Source organism: Perna viridis, chromosome 11 (assembly GCF_037379345.1).
Source record: "Perna viridis isolate PV_CMFRI_1.1 ecotype Kerala chromosome 11, ASM3737934v1, whole genome shotgun sequence".
In the NCBI taxonomy this organism is placed as follows: Eukaryota; Metazoa; Mollusca; class Bivalvia; order Mytilida; family Mytilidae; genus Perna; species Perna viridis.
This window is the reverse complement of record NC_142455.1, coordinates 16,637,881-16,658,639: the sequence shown is the minus strand read 5'-3', so window position 1 is coordinate 16,658,639 and position 20,759 is coordinate 16,637,881. Positions and strand designations below refer to the sequence as shown.

Here is a 20,759-nt window from a genome sequence, read left to right as displayed (position 1 = left end):
GCAACTAAGATTCACATTTTACATAGACTAAATATCGGCAAATAATACCGAAGTGTCAGCAGTGGGAGAATTCAAATACAGAAAAATCATAGAATATGACCAGAACATGAACACATGACACAAAGCTTAGCGCTGCTGCAGGCCTATTCTTTTGACACCCGGACCTGCACGGGTCCAAAGACCTGTATACACAATGTAGCAAACTGAATAAATCGAATACACATTAAAACTGAAGATAAGGAAAACAAGACGTCACACAAAAAGCTAAAGCACTATCCATTTGAACTCGGAAGTGACAGATGCTGCAGAAGCGTCACCCGTCGTATTGCAAGTAAGTAAAATCCGGTAGTAATCCAGCAACGATAACACGAGTCACAAAGGGGTCCCGTCAAAAGCAATTCACACTAAAGTGTAATCATTTAATTAAACAAAGTATTAGGATGTAAATAAATCACATTATGTTACAAATGTGGAAAACAAACGTCCAAATATTAAAGAAAATATATGAAAAATCCTATAATGTTGTTTTCTTTTATTATGTAGGCATGAATAAAAATAATAAGCCATGATATTTATTCCAATGACAATTTATTATGTAACAAAAATTCCGTTGGGAATTTATTTTATGTGATTCTAATTTTGATGCATCGGTACTTTTATTATGCATTTGGAAACTATATTACATAAAATAGACTTCAATTGGAATTTTTGTTCAATGATGAATTGTCTTTGGAATAAATATTATATTGGAACTTCTATTCGTGACATCGAAATTCGAAATTCTTTAAAAAAATCATATTCTATGTAAAATGTATGAGTGCGAGCACTTTTTATTTCCATGATAATCTAAAATTATTTACTAAAATGCTAATTTTTTTTTGTAATATGACTATCATGTGGGTGATTCCTACTTTTATATTTCAGTCAAAATCTATAAAAAATGTCATATTCTTTCAAAATGTATGAGTGTGAACACTTTTAAATTTAATAATGGTCTAAAATTTCTGTATAAAATGTTTGAATTTTTGAATTTGACAACATAGGTACTCTCTATCATACTGGTGTCAGCAACAACAAAAATTCAGCCTAAATTATTTTGAGTCAGGGGCGTAGAAGGTAAGACAGGCAATATTTTTGTTGGTACTGCATGCCATACATAAAAGTCAGGTCAAAAATTGAAAACAAAATGAAGTTCAAACATAACAAGGTTTCCTGACAGATGAGCGTCGGGACCCAAGATGACAGATTATGACAGAGCTTTTCGTAAAAAAAAAAAAAAACAACTTTAAGCAAAGATCGTGTTAAGAAAACTATGTAAATTTATTTGAATTATTGATAACTGGATTCTCTCTAATGTACTTTTAAAAAAATCCACAATGGTCAGCATAATTTATGTATAAAAGCAGGGAATGTATATTAAATACAAAGTCCCTGATAATACTCGTAACAATAATAGAAATTGCGAAATGATTACGAAACGAAATAGAAATAATTGATAACTGAATTGAAAGAATTCGTATCAATAAGAATAAAAACGAAATAAGATTGAAATAAAAAGAAAAATTTCTACAAAATGTCTAAAAATTTCACCAATTTGACATACATTACATTTTATATAAAACTAATATATTTTAATATCTTGTATTTGTTACAAGTATGGACCCAAGGAACAAATATCCCAATAGTACTTTACAGTAAACTATTTTCCTTTCTTATATACTATCTTCAGAAAATTTATGTCTAACATTGTAATACATCTATCTTTGAATCCCATGTATTGGTAGAAGAAGTATTTATTGACCAATAAAATGTAATATGCAGTAGTTTTATTAGCATAATAATGAAAATTATAAAAGAATGACAAATTTCATTTAATTAAGAACCAATTTCTTTGAATGTACAGTTGGAATGTAAACAAGTTTACGTATTCTTAATTTGTTTGTGTTTGTTAGTTAATGGATAACATTTACATGTAGTCCATGCTTTGAAAGCTCTGATTTGGTCATGCTGATGGACAGAAACTAAAATGCACAGTCTATAAAAAATGAAGACAGGAAAACGTTGACATCTCAGTGCCGTATAAGGAAGAAATGTCTTAATCTTCAACTCCAGTACAACCTAATTCCCATTTGTTTACATTTTATTTTGGTGTACTTAAAAGTGCATTTTTTATTTATTCGTTGTAATGCAGACTAGCTTTCCAGGATATAAGATATGGTTGTTTTGTAATTTAACTGTTACAAAAACAGCTACATGTGTTTTAAGGGATTCAGAGATCACTGCAGAAGAACCCTCTTCACCATTTGTAGAAAAATAAATGTTCACATGTCAATATATCCTTTAATAGTAAAGAAAAAATGATTCAATCGAGAATGAATTGGGAGAAAGGAAGCTGATTATAATATCGAAGTAAATTAAGAAACACATGATGAACTATCAAGCCTTGGGCTTGGTAACATACATTATTGTATATCTCATACACAGCATAATTCTTTCTTCATAGCTTCAAATTGTTTGTAACATCGTCTATAGGACCAAAAAAATCAGCCGCTTGTGTACCCATCTGCATCATGAAAACTGATTTATTCAACGGGTCATATGTTTCCTTTCCTCGTTTGTCTACCCCGGACTTGACTTTTTATGGGCAACTCGGCGGGTGTTTCTAGAAAAGCAGAGGACGCTTACCCTACCGATGCACCTGGTCCATGCTCCCAGTTTTTAGTGGAGTCCGAGTTGCTCATTTGCTTTTGTTACTTTGTATGTATGATTTTTATTACTTCATATTCTTTGTTGTGTATGTCTGATTTCCATGTCTGGTCATTGTCCCTGGATTACATTCTTTTGATTACCGCTATAACCTTGGTTCTCTTGATTACTCCTTCAAAAACAGCCGCAAAATGTCGAATTATTCCCACAACTTTCATATTTTTAACCACTTTATTTACTACGCTTCACATGGATTGGTACTTTTAGAAAGCTCTGCGTCATTCCTATCATAAAATCACGTTATTGACCAATCAGAAGGCAGGGGATACAGTTGTTTCAGTTAAATATAGATCAGGAGTATTTCTTACTTGAAAAAAAAAACAACCACGTCCCCCTTTTTGAAATGATCGTCCCGATAAACCACGTCACTTAAAGGTTGAGGTTTTGCGCTAAAACATATCTTAAGTCTTTGAAAAACTTGTATTTTAAAATATTTTAGCGATTAACTTTATGAATAAGGTGTATTTGATGCCTCTTTAGAAAGTATGTTCACTTCCGGTTTCTTCACAACGAAACGCAAAACGAAAATTACATTTATCTCCCCTTTCCCACGTGACCAGTAAGTGGAACTCTCCTGCCAGTGGCATTCCCACTGAGGAAGACATTGGAACTAATCATTTTAAACGAAGAATTAAGAATCAACTATAATAACATTTTTTCAAGCTTACATGTATCTGGACAAACAATGACCGCTTCAAAACGAAAAGTGTGCAAAAAAGAAGAGTTTTTAATAATATAAAAATATGAAGAAAAAGCAGAAACTGTTATGTTTTGCTATACCTGTTTTAAATCATGTATGAGACTTCTGATCGACAACTACGTACGAAATGGTTTGCTTTCACGTTATTTACACCAGGTGTCCTTCGGTACTTTCAGTGATGATTTTTACATCCGGGCTGTTGTCAATGAAAACAGTGGCAACTAGTCGCTACTTGACCTGGACAGTCGACCGTTTGAAAGATGCGTTGTCGGCGAAGGGAGCAATAGTACGGGGGAAGAAGGCAGACTTGATTGAGAGGTAACTTCGAATTTATGTGACATCTAAATATTTTCTCTTTCCAATGGCAAAATTCTTGGTTTTCACAAATGAAAGACACCCCTTCGATTGTGATCTTCCGAATATTTCCGATGATCGATTATGAAATATTTCCTATTCCCCAACACTAGCAATGGCGTATATATATATATGTCTTTGAGCTGCACTAACAACAATAACCATGAGTGAAAATAATTTCAACAAAACTTTACTTAATAGCAGTTAGAACACACACGTTCTTACAGTCTACTAAATTGAAAAAGGCGATTTGAGCACACATGGGCCCCTGAATCAATGTCTGAATGTTACAATACTTATATGAATGGCTTCTAACACCTCACAAAGTAGCCATTCTTATATTCAAAAGTCACATAAACACTAGACAGCAATTTCCTCTGACATATGTGTTATACAAATTTCATGAAAGTATATGAAATCAAAATAAAATTTAGAACCACTTAGTCCCTTACATACTTAAAAATTTATACTATAACATTATATATTATTTTTTCTCATATTTAAATAGTTTGATACAAATCCATTTATTTAATCCTCATTCTGTAATTTTCTTCCCTTGCATGTAAGGCTTGTTGTCAAAATAATCGTAGATATCTTACACATTCCTCTTTTTTCGTCATAAAACTGAAAGAAACAAGAAACCACAAAGCAAACAAAGTCAAAAATCATGCATTGAAATCATTTGATCAACAAGTGATGCATTTAAAATCTAAAATGTACAAAAATTATGCACACAGATTTCAAACATTTTTATATACTTTGTGTTCATATCAAATCTGTTTGTCTTTTTCTGCATCACCTACAAGTTGCATTAATGCACAAGAAAATGTTTACCTTTTATACCAAGTTTAAGTGTATTGGGTCATTTTATTTATTCAGTATTACAAATTTATACTTAGTACATAGTGTTCTACATCATGCCCATACATGTACATGTATGAATATGTCATGCATGTGCAATGTAAACAATTACATGTATTTATAACATATACAAATGTTGTACATACAACTAGAACTGTATGTAAACAATGAATAATTTTTGCATCACTTTTTGATAAACCATACAAAACGGGTTGACCATTTAACTTGAGGAGGGCTTTTTTTTCTTTTTACTTACAGAATTAGGGCGAGAATTTTTAGCTTTGAGATTTACTGCAACAAAACATCATTCTCTTTAAGTATACATAACATTTTTTTCAAGTCATGTAACATGTAGTAATCCTACAAGTATGAGAGAAAGTCTCTTCCATTTTGTTTTTATCCAAAAATAAAGTAGAAATATTTTTAAACGTTTAAGATACAAAAATTTGTCTAAAATACAAGAACCTGTCCAATTAGGTTAAATGGTCATTCCCTAAATAACATTTGAAGAAAACATTTAAAATCAGAACAAACATAATATACATGTCATCATGTACGTGTATATTAATTAAATGGTAGTTTAACAGTAAATATTGTTTGGATCATTAGAAAAGAAGGGATGTGAAGTCATTGCACTATATATTTTTGTTCATGTTGGTCAAACTTGATATATATATTTATGTATTGTGAAATATTGTTCCTTTTATTGCAATGTCTGGTTATGTATAATGCCCCCCCCCCACCCCCCCACCGTGTGCCCATTTCTATGGACAATAAAGAATCTCTATGAAATTTAATAAACCAAATAAAATTAGAAGGTACAGGGCTTTAGGTGTAAGAAAACTAATTATTGCGCAATCCCAGTCCCATACCTAAAAAATGTCCTATTTGAACAAAATAGTACCATATAAAAATACATATTCAAAAAATTAATGAAGTCAAGACACTGAACTGGATATCAATTTAGGTAAATATATATGGAACATTTTAAGGTCTAATATTTCTCATTACATTGGGATCACTGCCTCTCCTTCCCGCACCCATGTGCACTTTAAAAGGCTTATAGTAGTGAGTACATGTGTGTGTAGTATATTTGGTACTCGTGACTCTACCCATTCTTTATATAATTTAGCAGTCCCTAAAATGCAAGGAATCACACTACATTTTGTATACTACAAGGAGTTGGGATAATAAAACACTGTGATATTTATGGAATTTGTTCACATTACCAAAATATTTCAACTTCCTTGTACACAATGTTCATGACTTCATAATCCCTCTATTATCTAATGTTGTTTTCCCCAAGTTTGATAACCATACGGACAGTTCAGATAACATGTTTCTCAAGAAAATACCTTCAACATACAGTTTCAAATACAAACTAGTGTATCGGTAACATATCTAACCTAATAACGAAGGTAAGTAATCCGACGAGTCGAAAGGTTGTTTACAAACAACGTCAAACTGAGACGGGTTCCAAAGGCCCTTTGTCTTGGGATCTGTCCGTTTAATTGCTATCCTCCACTTCAAAACTATATCAGGTCGTTTAAAGGGGAATCTGTGGCCACCAGAATTAGTGCAGGCGGGCACACAGCAATACTGGGGCATTTTATTCACTGGAATAATTGTGTTTACCGCATCTCCACTGGCCACAGCTTTCTAAAGAGTACCCGAGGCGTTCCGAAGCAAATAACTGAAAGTACCGAAGCGCCACCTACCGAGGTAAAAATACATGGGCGAAATCCATTTAACTGTGGTACATGTATCTATAGATGCATTCTTGTGATTTTAATTACTTTTGGAGGAACTAATTTATAAATTTGAAAAGGATAAATAATTCATTTGTCAGATTGGTGGAAGGTATTATCAAATATGAAAGTAAATACAGTAAAAAGTGAATCTGTGTTATTTGGAAATTGATGATATTCATGTATTGGAAGTTAGTGATATTGTGATAATGTCGTACGGAATGCGAATCAGATTTTTATTAGTGTATTTTATATATGTATATGATATATAGATTTTTTGCATATTATTTTTTTGTTTTACTCTGCTTAATTTGAAAAATTATATTTTGCCTCAGAATATGATGCTCATGTGCTTCTTGTAGTCCAAAGTGAACGATGTTGTTAAACCACAGGATGTTTATCTTTATCTTCCTGGAGATTCTTGTCGTATAGGAAATCAATATCCCGGTCTGTCAACGGCTGTGAGCATTTAAGCTTGTTGCCTTTTCTCTGTGTTTTTTTTTAAAGTATTTTCTGTTTTGCAACAATGTCATCACGGGTCAATTCGAATGCATCATTGTGTTTTGCCCCCTCTCCGAGAAATATGTAACCATATTTCATACGTTTTAGATTCCTGTCTACATTGCTGATTATTGATCTCAGCGAAATGGGTTCATATTCATCCCATCCTTGTTTCGGAACGTGACTACAAAATTTGCTAAAAGCGGATCAGGTTCATCAGGCCTGATAGTGTGCAGCTCACGATGTTCATTTTTTTACTTTCAGGAATTTAGTGACCATAGCAATATCTCGAACAGTTTTTTTTTGCAAAGGGTTTTATTTTGCTGGCCATTTATGTAATCTTTCATGTCTTCTTCGGTCAAATTTAGAAATTCATTGTTGAATTCTGGGGGATAGGTTCATTTCATTGTTTTCAGGAACAATATCTTGATTGTCTTCATTTTGAATTTTAATATCTGAGTTTGTTGTCTGATTATAGTGATTTTATGCTTCTGCATGTGCTTGATTTTGCCATTCTTGGCTGGGTATGAGGGTGTGTACGAAAGGTGACTCATGGTTTGGCTGGAAGAGAAGCATATTAAGCTGAATGAGCGTATCATTAGGTTGCTCCTCCGTGTCCTCAAGATCATGTACGGGCGACCAGTCCAAGTTAAATTGTGACACAGGCTCCGTTTTTGTGTCGGACGTCTGCAGTAGAATGGGGAATGAGAGGAATACCCAGCATAGGGTTACAAAATAACACCTGTTATTTATACATCACATAAAAACAATTCATGATTTCAATATTCAAACTATTTATAATGAGGAGAAATATTACATGCAGAAAACGTACAAAATGTGTGACTGATTTTCTTAGCGCCATCGACACGGAGGCCGCCATTATTGTTTACAGTTTCCAAGGCAAAAAGTAGTTCCTACGTGGGCGGATGTTATTCTAAAAATAACTGCCCGATATCGATTTATAATAACGTAATATTGATGTATAGTACTATATAGTCCTTGTTCAAATATATATTTATTGGTTTTAAAGATTATAAAGTGTTTAATCAAATAAGTCTGTATTTAAGTAAAATTACAATTTTGGTACACCTAATCCACATATTTATTGAAGGTTTTCAATTGCTGGTTAGAATATGGTATATAAACGACTTTGGGTCGCTTTACACTGCAACAAAGTGGACAACGTTTATCCATAACGTTGTACTATTCAGAATTTTACAAAAGGTAAGATATATGGAGTATAAAAATATCTGAAGGTACACGTATTGAATCTTAGCCTATTTTGTACATGCTTACTTAAGGATTTAGAATGGATAATTAAATCTAAGGTAAGTTCCTGACGAATGTCCCATCAGCTATCAAAGAAATAAATTATACGTTGATGTAACAAGTTAAACAAAATATGATATCTCTAATTTAACTCATTAGATGAAATATTGATGGTACGTATACTATATACTGAATATTACATGTCAAAATCTGTATCGCATGCGGTATCAACCCGAGACTCCTATGTCACCCAAAGGACCACCGGCCCGCGGGGTGATATAGGTCGAGGGTTGATACCACATGCGATACAGATTTTGACATGTCATGATCAGTACATCATATATTTTAACTATACTTCAAGTGTGTTCTGCGCAGGGGTGCGATAAAGGATATAGGTCTATGGGTGTGATATAGGGTATTCGACATAGGTCTAGGGTGTAATATAGGGTATGCGATATCGGTCTAGGGTGTAATATAGGGTATGCGATATCGGTCTAGGGGTGTGATATAGGATATGTGATAAACTTCTAGGGGTGTGAGCTAGGGTATGCGATATAGGTCTATGAGTGTGATATAGGTAATGCGATATAGGTCAATGGGCGTGATGTATGGTATGCGATATAGGTCTACGGTGTGATATTGGGTATGCGATATGGGGCTAATAACTTATAATTATGTCTGGTTTCACGTAATGAACCACAGGCAGTCCTTCGTATCTCACCCTGCTTATGTACCTTTCCTGAGTGCCATCCAAAAACATGCACATCAAAACTATTGTATGACACACAAAAGTAGGCTTATCCAGATGTGGCCAAGATTTTATTCAAACGTGAAATGAAGGAATGACCCTGGATCAGAACTGTCATCATCGTAATCAGTGGCGGATTTAGAGGGAGGGTACAGAGGGTTCGCAACCCTCCTTTGTAATGGACAACTTGTCATTTTCATGTGTGAAATTGACAAAAAAAAAATGAAAAATAATGTCCTAGCACCCCTTTTTTTGAGGAAAACCGGCTTGCACCCTTGCTTTCAAAGTGTATGTATCCGTCCCTGGTAATATAGAGGGGGGAAGGGAGATCGATTGACCGTGCATGACAGGAATTAATGAACAAGACTTGTTAAACTAATGCACTAGCTATAAAGTTTTGATACATAATTTCCTAAAGAAATTTTGAATGTCTTGATCCACCAAAATGGCACTTGTGCCTGCAGACGACTGACCAGACAGAAAAACGCGGGGCTTTCACCTATTCTTCGAATGGTTGACCAATTAACATTCCGCTTCCTTATTTGGCCGTAACTACCGTATATAAACAAATTCTGAAACAACACTTTGTATGTACTTTAAACATCAAAATGAAAATGATTAAATATGATTTTTTACTTCATAAATCCCTTTATGTCCAAGGACATGTATTGATTCATTCTCAAGTTAATTGTAAACCGTCTTTAAAAAGACTGTCGTGAATATATTAAATATTTTCAGGACCGATATAAACCTTTGAAAGCGAATTCTACTCATTGTTGAACGTAGGCTGTGGTCTTTGGATAGGCTGAGGTCTTTGGATAGGCTGTGGTCTTTGGATAGGCTGTGGTCTTTGGCTAGGCTGTGGTCTTTGCATCGCTTTGCCAGAATTTATTTCTAGATGCGAATTAGTGAAATGTATTATAACACAGGGAAGTTATCTACAAGGATAATGAGAAAATACACATTTACAACGAAAAAATTGAAATAGCCAAAATAGCACGTAAAAAGAAACGAAAGGAAATAATCAACCTGAACTTCACTAAAAACTGGGAGCATGGTACGTGTGCATCGGAAGGGTAAGCGTCCTACACTTTTTAATATACCCGCCAAGTTGCTTGATTGATTGATTAAAATTTACAGGAGAAATGATGGGAGGAAAATCCGAAGTTGGGATTCTTCATCAAACAATGGGTTCTAATCTCTGGCCTCTGTAGCCGACTACGTCTTTTTTTCACTAATAGAGATAATCGACCCCTAATTTCACCCCTACGTTACAAAATGCTTGAATTTTTAATCGACAACATATTTTTCCAGTGTGGTGGACGTGTTTCTCAACAAACGGTCGGCATTCCAATGGGAACAAATTATGCTTCTTTACTTGCTGACCTATTCCTTCACTCTTATGAGGCTGACTTTATAGCTGATCTGATCAGAAAGAAAGAATATCGTTTGGCTAGATCCTTCAATCTCAGTTTCCGCTATATAGATGACGTATTATCTTTAATCAATCCTAATTTCGGGGATTTGATACATCGCATCTACCCAAAAGAACTTGAGATAAAGGATACTGCAGACACTGTGAAATCAGCCTCATATCGTGACCTACACTTAAAAATCGATGGTAATGGAAAGCTATTGACCAAACTTTACGACAAACGTGATGACTTTTCATTTAGAATTGTCAACTTTCCTTTCATCTGTGGCAACATCCCTTCAGCACCTGCATATGGAGTGTTCATATCACAACTCATACGTTATGCTAGAGCTTGCCGAAACTACGCAGACTTTTTGTATCGCGCTAGAACTGTAACAAATAGGCTTCTGGAACAAGGTTATGTTGCTACAAGATTGAAGTCATCACTACAGACGTTTTATTGTCGTCATCATGAACTCGTTATGGTGTATCCATCAGCTCCATGAAAACTGATTTATACAACGGGTCAGTTTTCCTATCCTCGTTTGTCTAACCCGGACTTGACTTTTTATGAGTAACTCGGCGGGTGTTTCCAGAAAAGCAGTGGACGCTTACCCTACCGGTACACCTGATCCATGCTCCCAGTTTTTAGTGGAATCCGAGTTGCTAATTTACTTTTGTTACTTTGTATGTTTGCTTTTAGTTACTTTATGTTCTTTGTTGTGTATGTCTGTTTTCCATGTTTGATCTTTGTCCCTGGATTACATTCTTTTGATTACCGCTATAATCTTGGTTCACTTGATTACTCTTTGTCATTTTTTAGTAATACAATACATTGAATCTTGCATATGTTGGTGCAGATGAATATGTTCTCGAAGGGATCTGAAATTTTATTTTAAGTGAAAATAATACATTTTTTTTCAGCAGCAGCCGGAGTTATTTGAAAATCTACGTTGTTAAGTAATGGGAGGAATATTGAATCACAATATATTTTTTGCCAATAGCCGAGGAAAATAATTTTTTGTTCACATTTTGAATAAATTAAAAAAATCTCAGTTCTCTCCCCTCAGTATTAAAATGGTCGCTACCTTAGTACTTGACGTTACTACTCCAAATTCAGCTCACTGGAATTGTAGTGGTTTGTTATTTATAATGCTGGTAGTTTTGATGGCATTGTAATTGTTTCATATGTTCTTAGACAGCTTTTAGTAACTACGGGCGTTGTTTAAGTTGATATCTCATTTGTCTGTGTGGTTTATATTGAGGTAAACCATGAAGAGAATTGGATGTTTTATGGAATAAATTTTATTAATGTATTTGTTGTTTCAGTTCATTTTTGGCCTTACATTAAAAGGGGATAGTTAAGGCCTTATAAAACTATTTTGACCCATTAGCAAATTTAATGCACCTATCCACAGTCAGGAGATGTTTGTCATTAATGTGGTTTGTGTCGTTCAATTACTTTTTAGTTTAATTTTTCCAGCTTCCAGTTACCGTGAATTTTATTAATTTGTGGTCGAGGCCTTTCAGAGCTTTTTTTTGTGAAAACATTAGTATGTATTGACCATGACCAGAAATAATTTTTTTTTGTCGAAATTAAAATACCATTCCTTTCTTGTTATTTTTTTGCAGGGTATTTAAAATGAATATGATTATGCAATAGAGGGCACTATTTCAAGCATTTTTTTACTTCGTATTAGACAAAATCCCCAATTTACCCATTTGAAACCTTTCAATCAATACTTTACATTTTAGTTTATAAAAGGTAAAGTTGCTGGATGCTCAGAATCAAATTCATAATAATTTCACTTTTGCATCAGCTTCACTTTGAGGATTTAATGTCAGAAGTTATTTAAACGATCTAGTGACTGAAAATGTAAGTTTGAATTACTTCCCTTATCCCAGATATTCTAACAGAAATCACATTTATTTCTCATAAACAAATTTTGGATAAATCATCACACTCAATGTTTGATAACTATTGATTGTTCACCTTCCATATTAATCATTGCAATTTGATGAAAGTCGAGAAAAAGGTCAATTTACAGGGTTACTTATAATTTCAATGTTACCAATCATTGTAGAAATAACAACTGCCCAGAAACATCATTGCTATTACAAACATTAGAACAAAATCAATAGAGAATGCATTATCCTGGTAACAGTCAGAGCATCTAATTGTAAAATAGCAGTCAGATAAGAGCTTTACTTCAATGAAATAGCTTGGAAAAGTCAGTAATTAGAATATAGCCAGCTAAAAGGTAAGTAATCTACAGCATATACTATTTTGTTTCAAAGCAATTTGACTACAAATTTGCCTTTTCTATTGACATATTGGCTGCTTCAGCTATATATTTATTGGCATATAAGAAGGCCGACCTTAAAGACATAACAACTAGATCGATTTAGTCAAATAGTTAGGTCTAAAGTTGGCTGCAGTGAAAACAAATGTGCAAATTTAGTATGTATGGTCTTCTGTTAATAGTTAACTTACTGAAACCCATTAAATAGAACCGTCACGTCATATCTTAACTTAAACATCTCCACTCCTAGACCTAGACTAACATGTCTCATCAACAACTATAATTTTGAAACAAATATTGTTTTTTTTTGACGACTTGTTTTTAAATGCCTAATATGCATAAGGAACGCAAGCTGATCTTTTCTCCACAAATGTGATACACGTAGATTAAGGTATTCATGTTTTTGTATATGCATTATAAATGACTGTTTAAACCCTATATCGTTTATCCTATATACCCTATATCACACCCCTGGACTTATATTGCATACTCTACGTCACACCCCTAGACCTATATTGCATAACCTATATCACAGCCCTAGACCTATATCGCGTACCCTATATCATACCCATGGACATATATCCCACCCCTTTTCGGAACAAAGTTGAAGTATAGAGAAAAAGATATATTATATATTTAGAATAAAATATACCTTTGTATGTGAATGCATTATGAGAGATTGTTTAAACCCTATATCGTTAACCCTAAGTTTAAATCGACATGGTTCAACTTAAATGCTAGTTAATCAAGTGTATTGTTTATGCCCATTCTACTAGAAATATTTTAGAACAATTTACGAACTTCGTTTGTAAACAAATCGTCCCGTAGAAACCAACATGGCGGATATTAGTATGGGATTTTCCCGTAAGGATTTGTTAAGCATGATTTAAGCTAATAAGCGACTTGTTGGTACTAACACGTCATACATATATGCGAACTATCTTCATATTAAATAAAAAAGAGACAACTCCAGCGGTAAGTCCCGACGGTTTAAAAAGTAGAGCTTCAATTCGAAAATGTGTTGTATGTGACGTCGAGTATAAGTATTGGGAAAAGAAGTATAAATATTTGAAAAAAAAACATAGGTTTCAATGCTATTGCATTCTGATAATAGTCTTGAATTGAGGGTTTCCAGAAGATCTTCCGAATTTTTTAGGATACACATTGAATTAATACAACTACTCGAGTAACAAGTAAAGTTGTTTTCACAATCAAGATCACTTCTTGGTAGGTGGTAAATTTCTGATTCCTAAAGTCGGCGTGTATAAAACTTCTCACAAAAACACACACAAATACGCACAGTCGTAATACGCAAGTATCGACAAGGTATTCTTCCCCCATCACCCAAAGAGTATCACAGTATAAACCTAGTATGTATAAAATATCACGATGTCTGAAATTTAATTGTATGATTTTTTAAGTCATCTTTCGATAACATAATCGATCGGAAAAATATAAAATATAAAAAAAAATTAAGGGCATTATCCAGGTAGCCTACGATCTCAGCTTAATGGTGGGATCAAGTTCATTAGTATGTAACATACGGCTACTTAGATATATGCAAATCAATTCCTTAATTTATTGGAAAGCCAGCATTCACATATTTCATTGTAACAACCACTTATGTATTTTGTGCTTAGTAAATATAAGTCATTTGCTGTTTTCTGTTTGGTGTAATCACATTTGTTGCTTTGAAAAGAAGCAGTGCACGTACATAATAGACAATAGGAACGAGGTTTCAGTTACGTCCTATATATATAAAGATGCTTTGAAATATAAAGGCTCAGAATCGTTCTGTCGGAATTGAAGTTTTTCGGAAATGACGCAAGGAGTAAGGAAGTGACTGCGTTAACTAGTAACGCAGACGCACAGCGTGTTACAGAAAGTAACAGCCCCGTCCCTCATACGCAAAGCAGAAAAGCTTATTAAGTAGCAGTCTTTATAAAAATTAGACAGAAGGTAATTTATGCGTGTCAAAAACTCACTAAATCAAATTTGATTTCCTGTTCAGAAACGATTACTGGTCACATAAGTTTTTTCATTTGGTTATTGCGCTTTTGAGAAAAAAAATTAAATCAATTGTACATGCAATTGGCACTTTGTATGGTTCTTGACTTGGTTTCATGTGGTTGATTTTAGTGGGAGATAAATGCATGATTTTCTAAAAAGTGCAGATCTGAATGCAGAAATGATTATCTTTATGTGAACGTAAAGCATATTAGAAAGAAAAAAAGCATCTTATGTCTGGTGGGTTTTTCTCCACCATGAATCACTTTACCATTAGTAATATCTGAATTTTATATGGACTGGTACTTATGTAGTGGGTTTAAGACCAGATCGCTTAAGACATCTTGTCTCTTCGTTTTCCTTTGATTGTGTTAACGACAGATTTACACTTGCAAGTTATTCATATTTACACGTAAACATTATGTGTGAGAAATATCGACTATCAATAAACTAGAACCATTAATCGGCTGTACAGTTACAAACATGGCTAATATTAGAAAAACAAATCAATGAGGAATACATTTTACCATCGATTAAAACATCTTATAGCGATCGATGGTTGCTAACTTAAACGAAATCATGCTTTTCACATTTCTTCTTTACATACAAATTAATGAAAACTAGCCAAATTAAAGGTAAGAAAACAATACCTTTCAGTATATTTTGATTATTCGATTTTTTGATTATTTACTTTTGTTACTTTGTATGTATGATTTTAGTTACTCTATGTTCTTTGTTGTGTATGTCTGTTTACCGTGTCTGGTCTTTGTCCCTGGATTATATTCTTTTGATTACCGCTATAACCTTGGATCCCCTGATTACTCTTTTGATTTTGTGCCCAGTTAAAACTTATGATACTTTTACTCCTTCAGCTTACTCAATCCATTTAACATTGATGCATTCTATGTTCAACGGTAAACGGTCTTTCAGAGGACTGGCGTGAATATATTTATCAATTATGGACTTTTAACGACTCAATGTGTCATATATGAACCAGTGAAAATTATATTGACCGAGAATGAAGTCCGAGTTCAATATATTCAACCGGTTCCATATATAACATATTGACTGAGAACAAGTCTGTACTTTATATAATACATATGTTCAAAGTGCATGTCATTTTTACCTTAAAAACAAAAAACAAAGGTTTTTTTTTAATTTTGGCGGGAAAATTGGTCTCCATGGCAACATCGAATTTTGAATCGACTCTACACCTTTAAACTTAGACTCGGTATGTCAAAAATTTTCTAATAAACCAAATTTTATTCAAATCGGTCGCCATGACATAGGGCGTCATTTCGATTCCGTTTTTGTTGTTGTTGCGCTATCTTATTATTTAGCATATCAAACTCTACCACTGTACTAAATTTCAAGTTTTCAGTCACCTACGTTTTCGATATATCGGTACGGTTTGCATCCGTATTTGTTCTTGGAAACATAGCGTCAATATACGTATAAAAAAGGAACATGGCTTTAGATACCCTGAATATCGTGACCTTGATAACCAATGGACATAGAAGAATATCACACCAAACATAATATTATATATTATCAGTACCGATATAAGCTTTTGTAGAAGCAAGGAAAGAAACACGAAAGGTAAATGCATGATTCTATTTGTAACAAAAAATGTAAAAACATTTAGAACAAGTTTTGTTAATGCGTTCTTTCTTTTATAGGAAAATGCTGAAAACATTTTCAGCACACAATTTTATCCACTTTATCGAACCACAAAGACTGGAATTTGATGAAGGCGTGAACTATATAATTGGTGGGAACTCCACAGGCAAGTCAGCCATATTTGAACTTATTCGCCGATGCCTGTCTAACGACATAAACACGACAACATCCTCTTTCAACACCGAGACCGGTTTACCCTATGTACTGTGCAAGTTCGAAATTCCTCCTGATGACGAACACAAACTAACCTCAGATCACCCAACCACGTTATCTATGAAGAATATCTATGCTGGGCTATTTATTGAAAAGAAAAATAATGACGATATACATCACGATGAACAAAATGGTAAATTGTTTTACACTTACAAGATTCTCGTACTAGAATATTCAAAGGAATGTATGCGAGTTCTTATAGTCCGATGTGAGGGAAAGATTGGCTGCCACGTGGACGAATTACAATTGGCTAAATACTACACTTGTGATGCTGGATCGTATACAGATTTTCTTCAAGAAAAATATACTGATGTTGAGAAAGATAAAAAGAACATTAATTGCTTGTTCGAATTCATTACAAAACATAAGGATGAAAGTGCTGTTGAAGATGAGGTCAACTTTATATTTAATCATTTGAGTTTACAGTATGTCGGCGTTTTAGGCATGCGTTCGATAGGGCCGCTTCAATGGTCGAGAAGTAAACTTAACATGCACAGTAAAAGAGAAGAAAATTACACATCAGCATCCAAGAGAGCTGAAATTATTTCTGAGCTCATTAACGATGACAAAATAAACCAAACACTCTACAATTCGTACCACAAGGCTGTCGTATCGCCATATGTCTTCAGGAAGAGTGGTGATGAACTACTGTTTTCCAACCAGGAGCAAACACATGCGAAGGAAAAGTCGATTCTTAAATGTCCTGAAGGGGTCGTAGAAGCACAACAAGTGGCTCTTTTGCTATCCTATATGAACTATCGGACGCTTACGCTGGAGGAACCAGATAGAGGCATGCATCCTCAAATGATAGTAAAACTTAGAGATTGGATTTTCAAAAAAGTGAAAGGTAGAACTGTTCTTGTTATATCTCATAATCCGGCAGTAATTGATCACTTAACCATCGACCGAACATTCATAACGGCAAGGAATTTTTACAAATATCAAATATCACATACAGTAAAAAAATTTCCTACGGGATACAAAAAATACGGTAGAGTGGATGAGATGAAAAACTTTCTATTCTCAGATAGGATTTTATTCGTTGATGGTTTCACTGACAAAATAATCATCGAAGCAATCTTTGACGTTATAATTAACGATATTGCTTTTCAAGAGATGCACTTAGAGTGCGCCAACTATATACATATTTCTTTACAAATTGATGAGCCATTTCGCAAGTTTCTCTCAAGCATACATGTTGCTGAACTAGTTGAAGGTCACGGGTGTGCAGGCAAGAAAAAAAGATTTTGTAAGGAACTTGGTAAAGCAAGTTATAGGCTTGCTGATGGTGACGAAGTCAAAGACGCAGAGTATAAGAACTGTGAGGACGACGTAAAAATGTTCACAGAGAAATGCGCAGAAGATGAATTGTTTGTATGGAAAAAAGGGGCCCTCGAGAAAGTTATAAATACAGTTGCTGATAAACTTGATTCAAAGTTAAAAAAAAGTATGGGTATTCCAATAAAATCTGTAGAATATAAACAGTGGAAAAAGACCTTAGTTGACAAAGAGGACGAAGACGTTAAAAGTGTGGCCACTCATTTAATAATAGAGGATGAAACCATTCGTTTCCTGTATTTCCTCAAGAAAATGCACTCGATATCAAAACAACAATCAGGGGGTGTAGAAACGGAAAATTAATGATGACAACAAATAATTTAATGACTTAAATCAGTTAACTCTATAAATAAATGCGAAAAAATTGATGAATTTGTGAATTAACCAATGAAGGAGGAAGAAAGGACAGACATATCTCAAAATATGAATGATTTATGATTTGATGAAAAGAGAATTACGGGAAATGAAATTTGCTAGTTTGAACAAAAGGAAAACTCTCTTGATTTACCACTGAGAGTAGTCTGGATGTTCTAACACTGAGTATTCCTTTGAAGCACTATGCAGTTATACTGGTATATAAAAAAAAAACATTATTTTTTTTTTAATTTCTCTATTGACCAGAATGTTCTAAAAAGTAGCATACACATTTATAAGTCAAAAATCAAAGTAAATGTTGTGCATTTGAACTTTTTCAAGTCTGATTGATAATTGATTTTTGGTGTTTAACGTTTTAGGTCTTTGTATCACTATACCTAAGAAACGAACTGAAAAGAAATAGAAGCATTTTACATTAATAGTGGGAACAAGTTCCAAGGTGTCTTATAGGTTGGGATTTATTTTAGAATAAAACTATGTGTTGGCAGTGTGCATGGGCAATACATGTTTACATCATATTCCTCTCCCTCTGTCAAATAAAGTTGTTTTAGAATGAATTGTTTTCAACTTTGACAACATTATTATTAGACTATTTAAGACATATGTATGGAAGCGTTTAGTTAAACAAAAAGTAATAGTCATTTAATATATTTGTTCATAGAATTACCGACTTAGTTAAATTCAGCATGAGTAAATAGACCATACTAATGAAAAGAATCTAGTGCAACCCCATTTAGATGGTAAAGTTTTGCGGGTTCATAGGGACGGACTTTGACCCTTAAATTTGTGGGAGGCGGGTGCTGTTCTTGAAATCTGAAATTTTCATTTATTTAATCTCCAAAATATTTCTGCATCGCTTTGCCAGACTTTAATTTTTACTAATTTCCCTTTGTCTATTTTTAATACAGGCCTTATATAAATTGTATTATGTACATCCTCACATGTATTTATGCTTGAAAATAGATGTTTGTGCCTTATCTGTGAGAACGTTTTAATTTATTTCATTTTTCATTATTCATAAGCACTCTGTTATATTTTATTAATTGTTAAAATGTTTATTTGAATAAATTTTAACCTATTGGTCAATTATGGTCCACAACTTCTCGTGTATATTTATTTTTCATAATTCTAATACCATTCTTCCTGTGTGCATTAACACGCTGTACGCGGTACAATATAAATGTTTCCGTAATTCAGAAAACGAAAACAAAAAATCAAAAAAATGTATGGAAAAGAAAAGAATCCGCGGTGGTACGAAGGTGCTATGTTACCATTTTGAAAGAGCAAGCAAGGGAACCAAAATTCTAGCCGAAATCAAATGAATGCAGTTTAGAGACGAAGACCAGACAAGAAAAACAGACACACAACAATAAAATAACCAAAATACTACATACAGAGAAACAAATGCAAATGAGCAACTCGGACTCCAATAATAACTGGGAGCATGGACCAGGTGCACCAGTAGTGTAAGCCGAGGAAAGGAAAATTATGACACGTTAAACAAATCAGTTGTAATGGTGCAGATGGATACACTGTCACGATCCTTGAGTTCATGATGACGACCATACTACTTTTGTAATGATGACTTCAATCTTGTAGCAACATAACACTGTTCAAGAAGCCTAATTGTAAGAAGTCTAGCGCAATACAAAAAGTCTGCGTAGCAAGCAGTACGGCAAGCTCTGGCACAACGTATGATAATAACCTTGCTACACTAGAAAACTATTTTTTCTGAAACCTGACAGAATTGATAGAAACAGTTTACTTAATAAACCCTGCTACACTAGAAAACTATTTTTCTGAAACCTGAAGGAATTGATAGAAACAGTTTACTTAGATGCAATGACAATTTACCAAGATAGAAACTTGTCCTAGAAAATTGGGTTATTCGATACAATGCCAATGCCGATGACTTTTTATAAAAGACTCGGGAAAAGGCGAAGTTTTGTTTTATCTATTTAGTTTATCCATTATCTGTGACTATAACAGAATATAAGTGCGCCAATCTAGTGGTGGATAATACAATTAAAAGAAGAAGAATACGAATTCACCATAGTATATTCAAATAACTAAATCTTATTTTAGTTAGAATATCATGTATGTATGAAATGATGTTTCCGTAACTGTAGTTTCATAACATTAGGATGGTATTGAATAAAAACAAAATGCTTAAAATAATGTATTCCCAAGTATTTCCTTCACTAAGGTCGCAGTACATGGTTTGTTCATATTCCGTGCTTCTTGGAAAGGACTTGATCAATTTCTCCGCAAAGGATTGGGGAAAAAAAACAAATTAATTATATTTCGAAATAATGTTATTAATGTTAATAATGGCTATCATATTCTTCTTTAAAGTTACAAAGTGTTCTATTACCAAATGTTAAATTACATATTAGTTTTTTTTTCTTTTAAAACAAATCTTGATTCCTTTGTAACACAATACTACCTCACTATCAATGACCACCAAACATAAGATGTTTAT

General features: G+C 33.6%; 1 protein-coding gene across 5 annotated transcripts; it reads left to right on the top strand.

Annotated features, from left to right (window-relative positions):
- Positions 1-18: 18 nt before the first annotated feature.
- LOC148603140 (uncharacterized) lies at positions 19-19,399 on the top strand. Of its 5 annotated transcripts, XM_088553848.1 has the most exons (4): positions 19-331; positions 3,643-3,784; positions 8,042-8,154; positions 16,351-19,399. In XM_088553848.1, the coding sequence occupies exon 4, from the start codon at positions 16,355-16,357 to the stop codon at positions 18,203-18,205; it is 1,851 nt and encodes a 616-aa protein (XP_088409974.1). In that variant the 5' UTR covers positions 19-331; positions 3,643-3,784; positions 8,042-8,154; positions 16,351-16,354; the 3' UTR covers positions 18,206-19,399. The 5 variants fall into 5 exon arrangements, with proteins under 5 accessions (XP_088409974.1, XP_088409972.1, XP_088409975.1 ...); XM_088553846.1 differs by lacking the exons at positions 19-331; positions 3,643-3,784; positions 8,042-8,154 and adding an exon at positions 12,518-12,622; XM_088553849.1 differs by lacking the exons at positions 19-331; positions 3,643-3,784; positions 8,042-8,154 and adding an exon at positions 13,489-13,528.
- The last annotated feature ends 1,360 nt before the right edge of the window (positions 19,400-20,759 follow it).

Excerpts from the sequence above, each read along its gene's own strand:
- LOC148603140 (XM_088553848.1), top strand. The coding sequence starts at position 16,355 with ATGCTGAAAACATTTTCAGCACACAATTTTATCCACTTTATCGAACCA.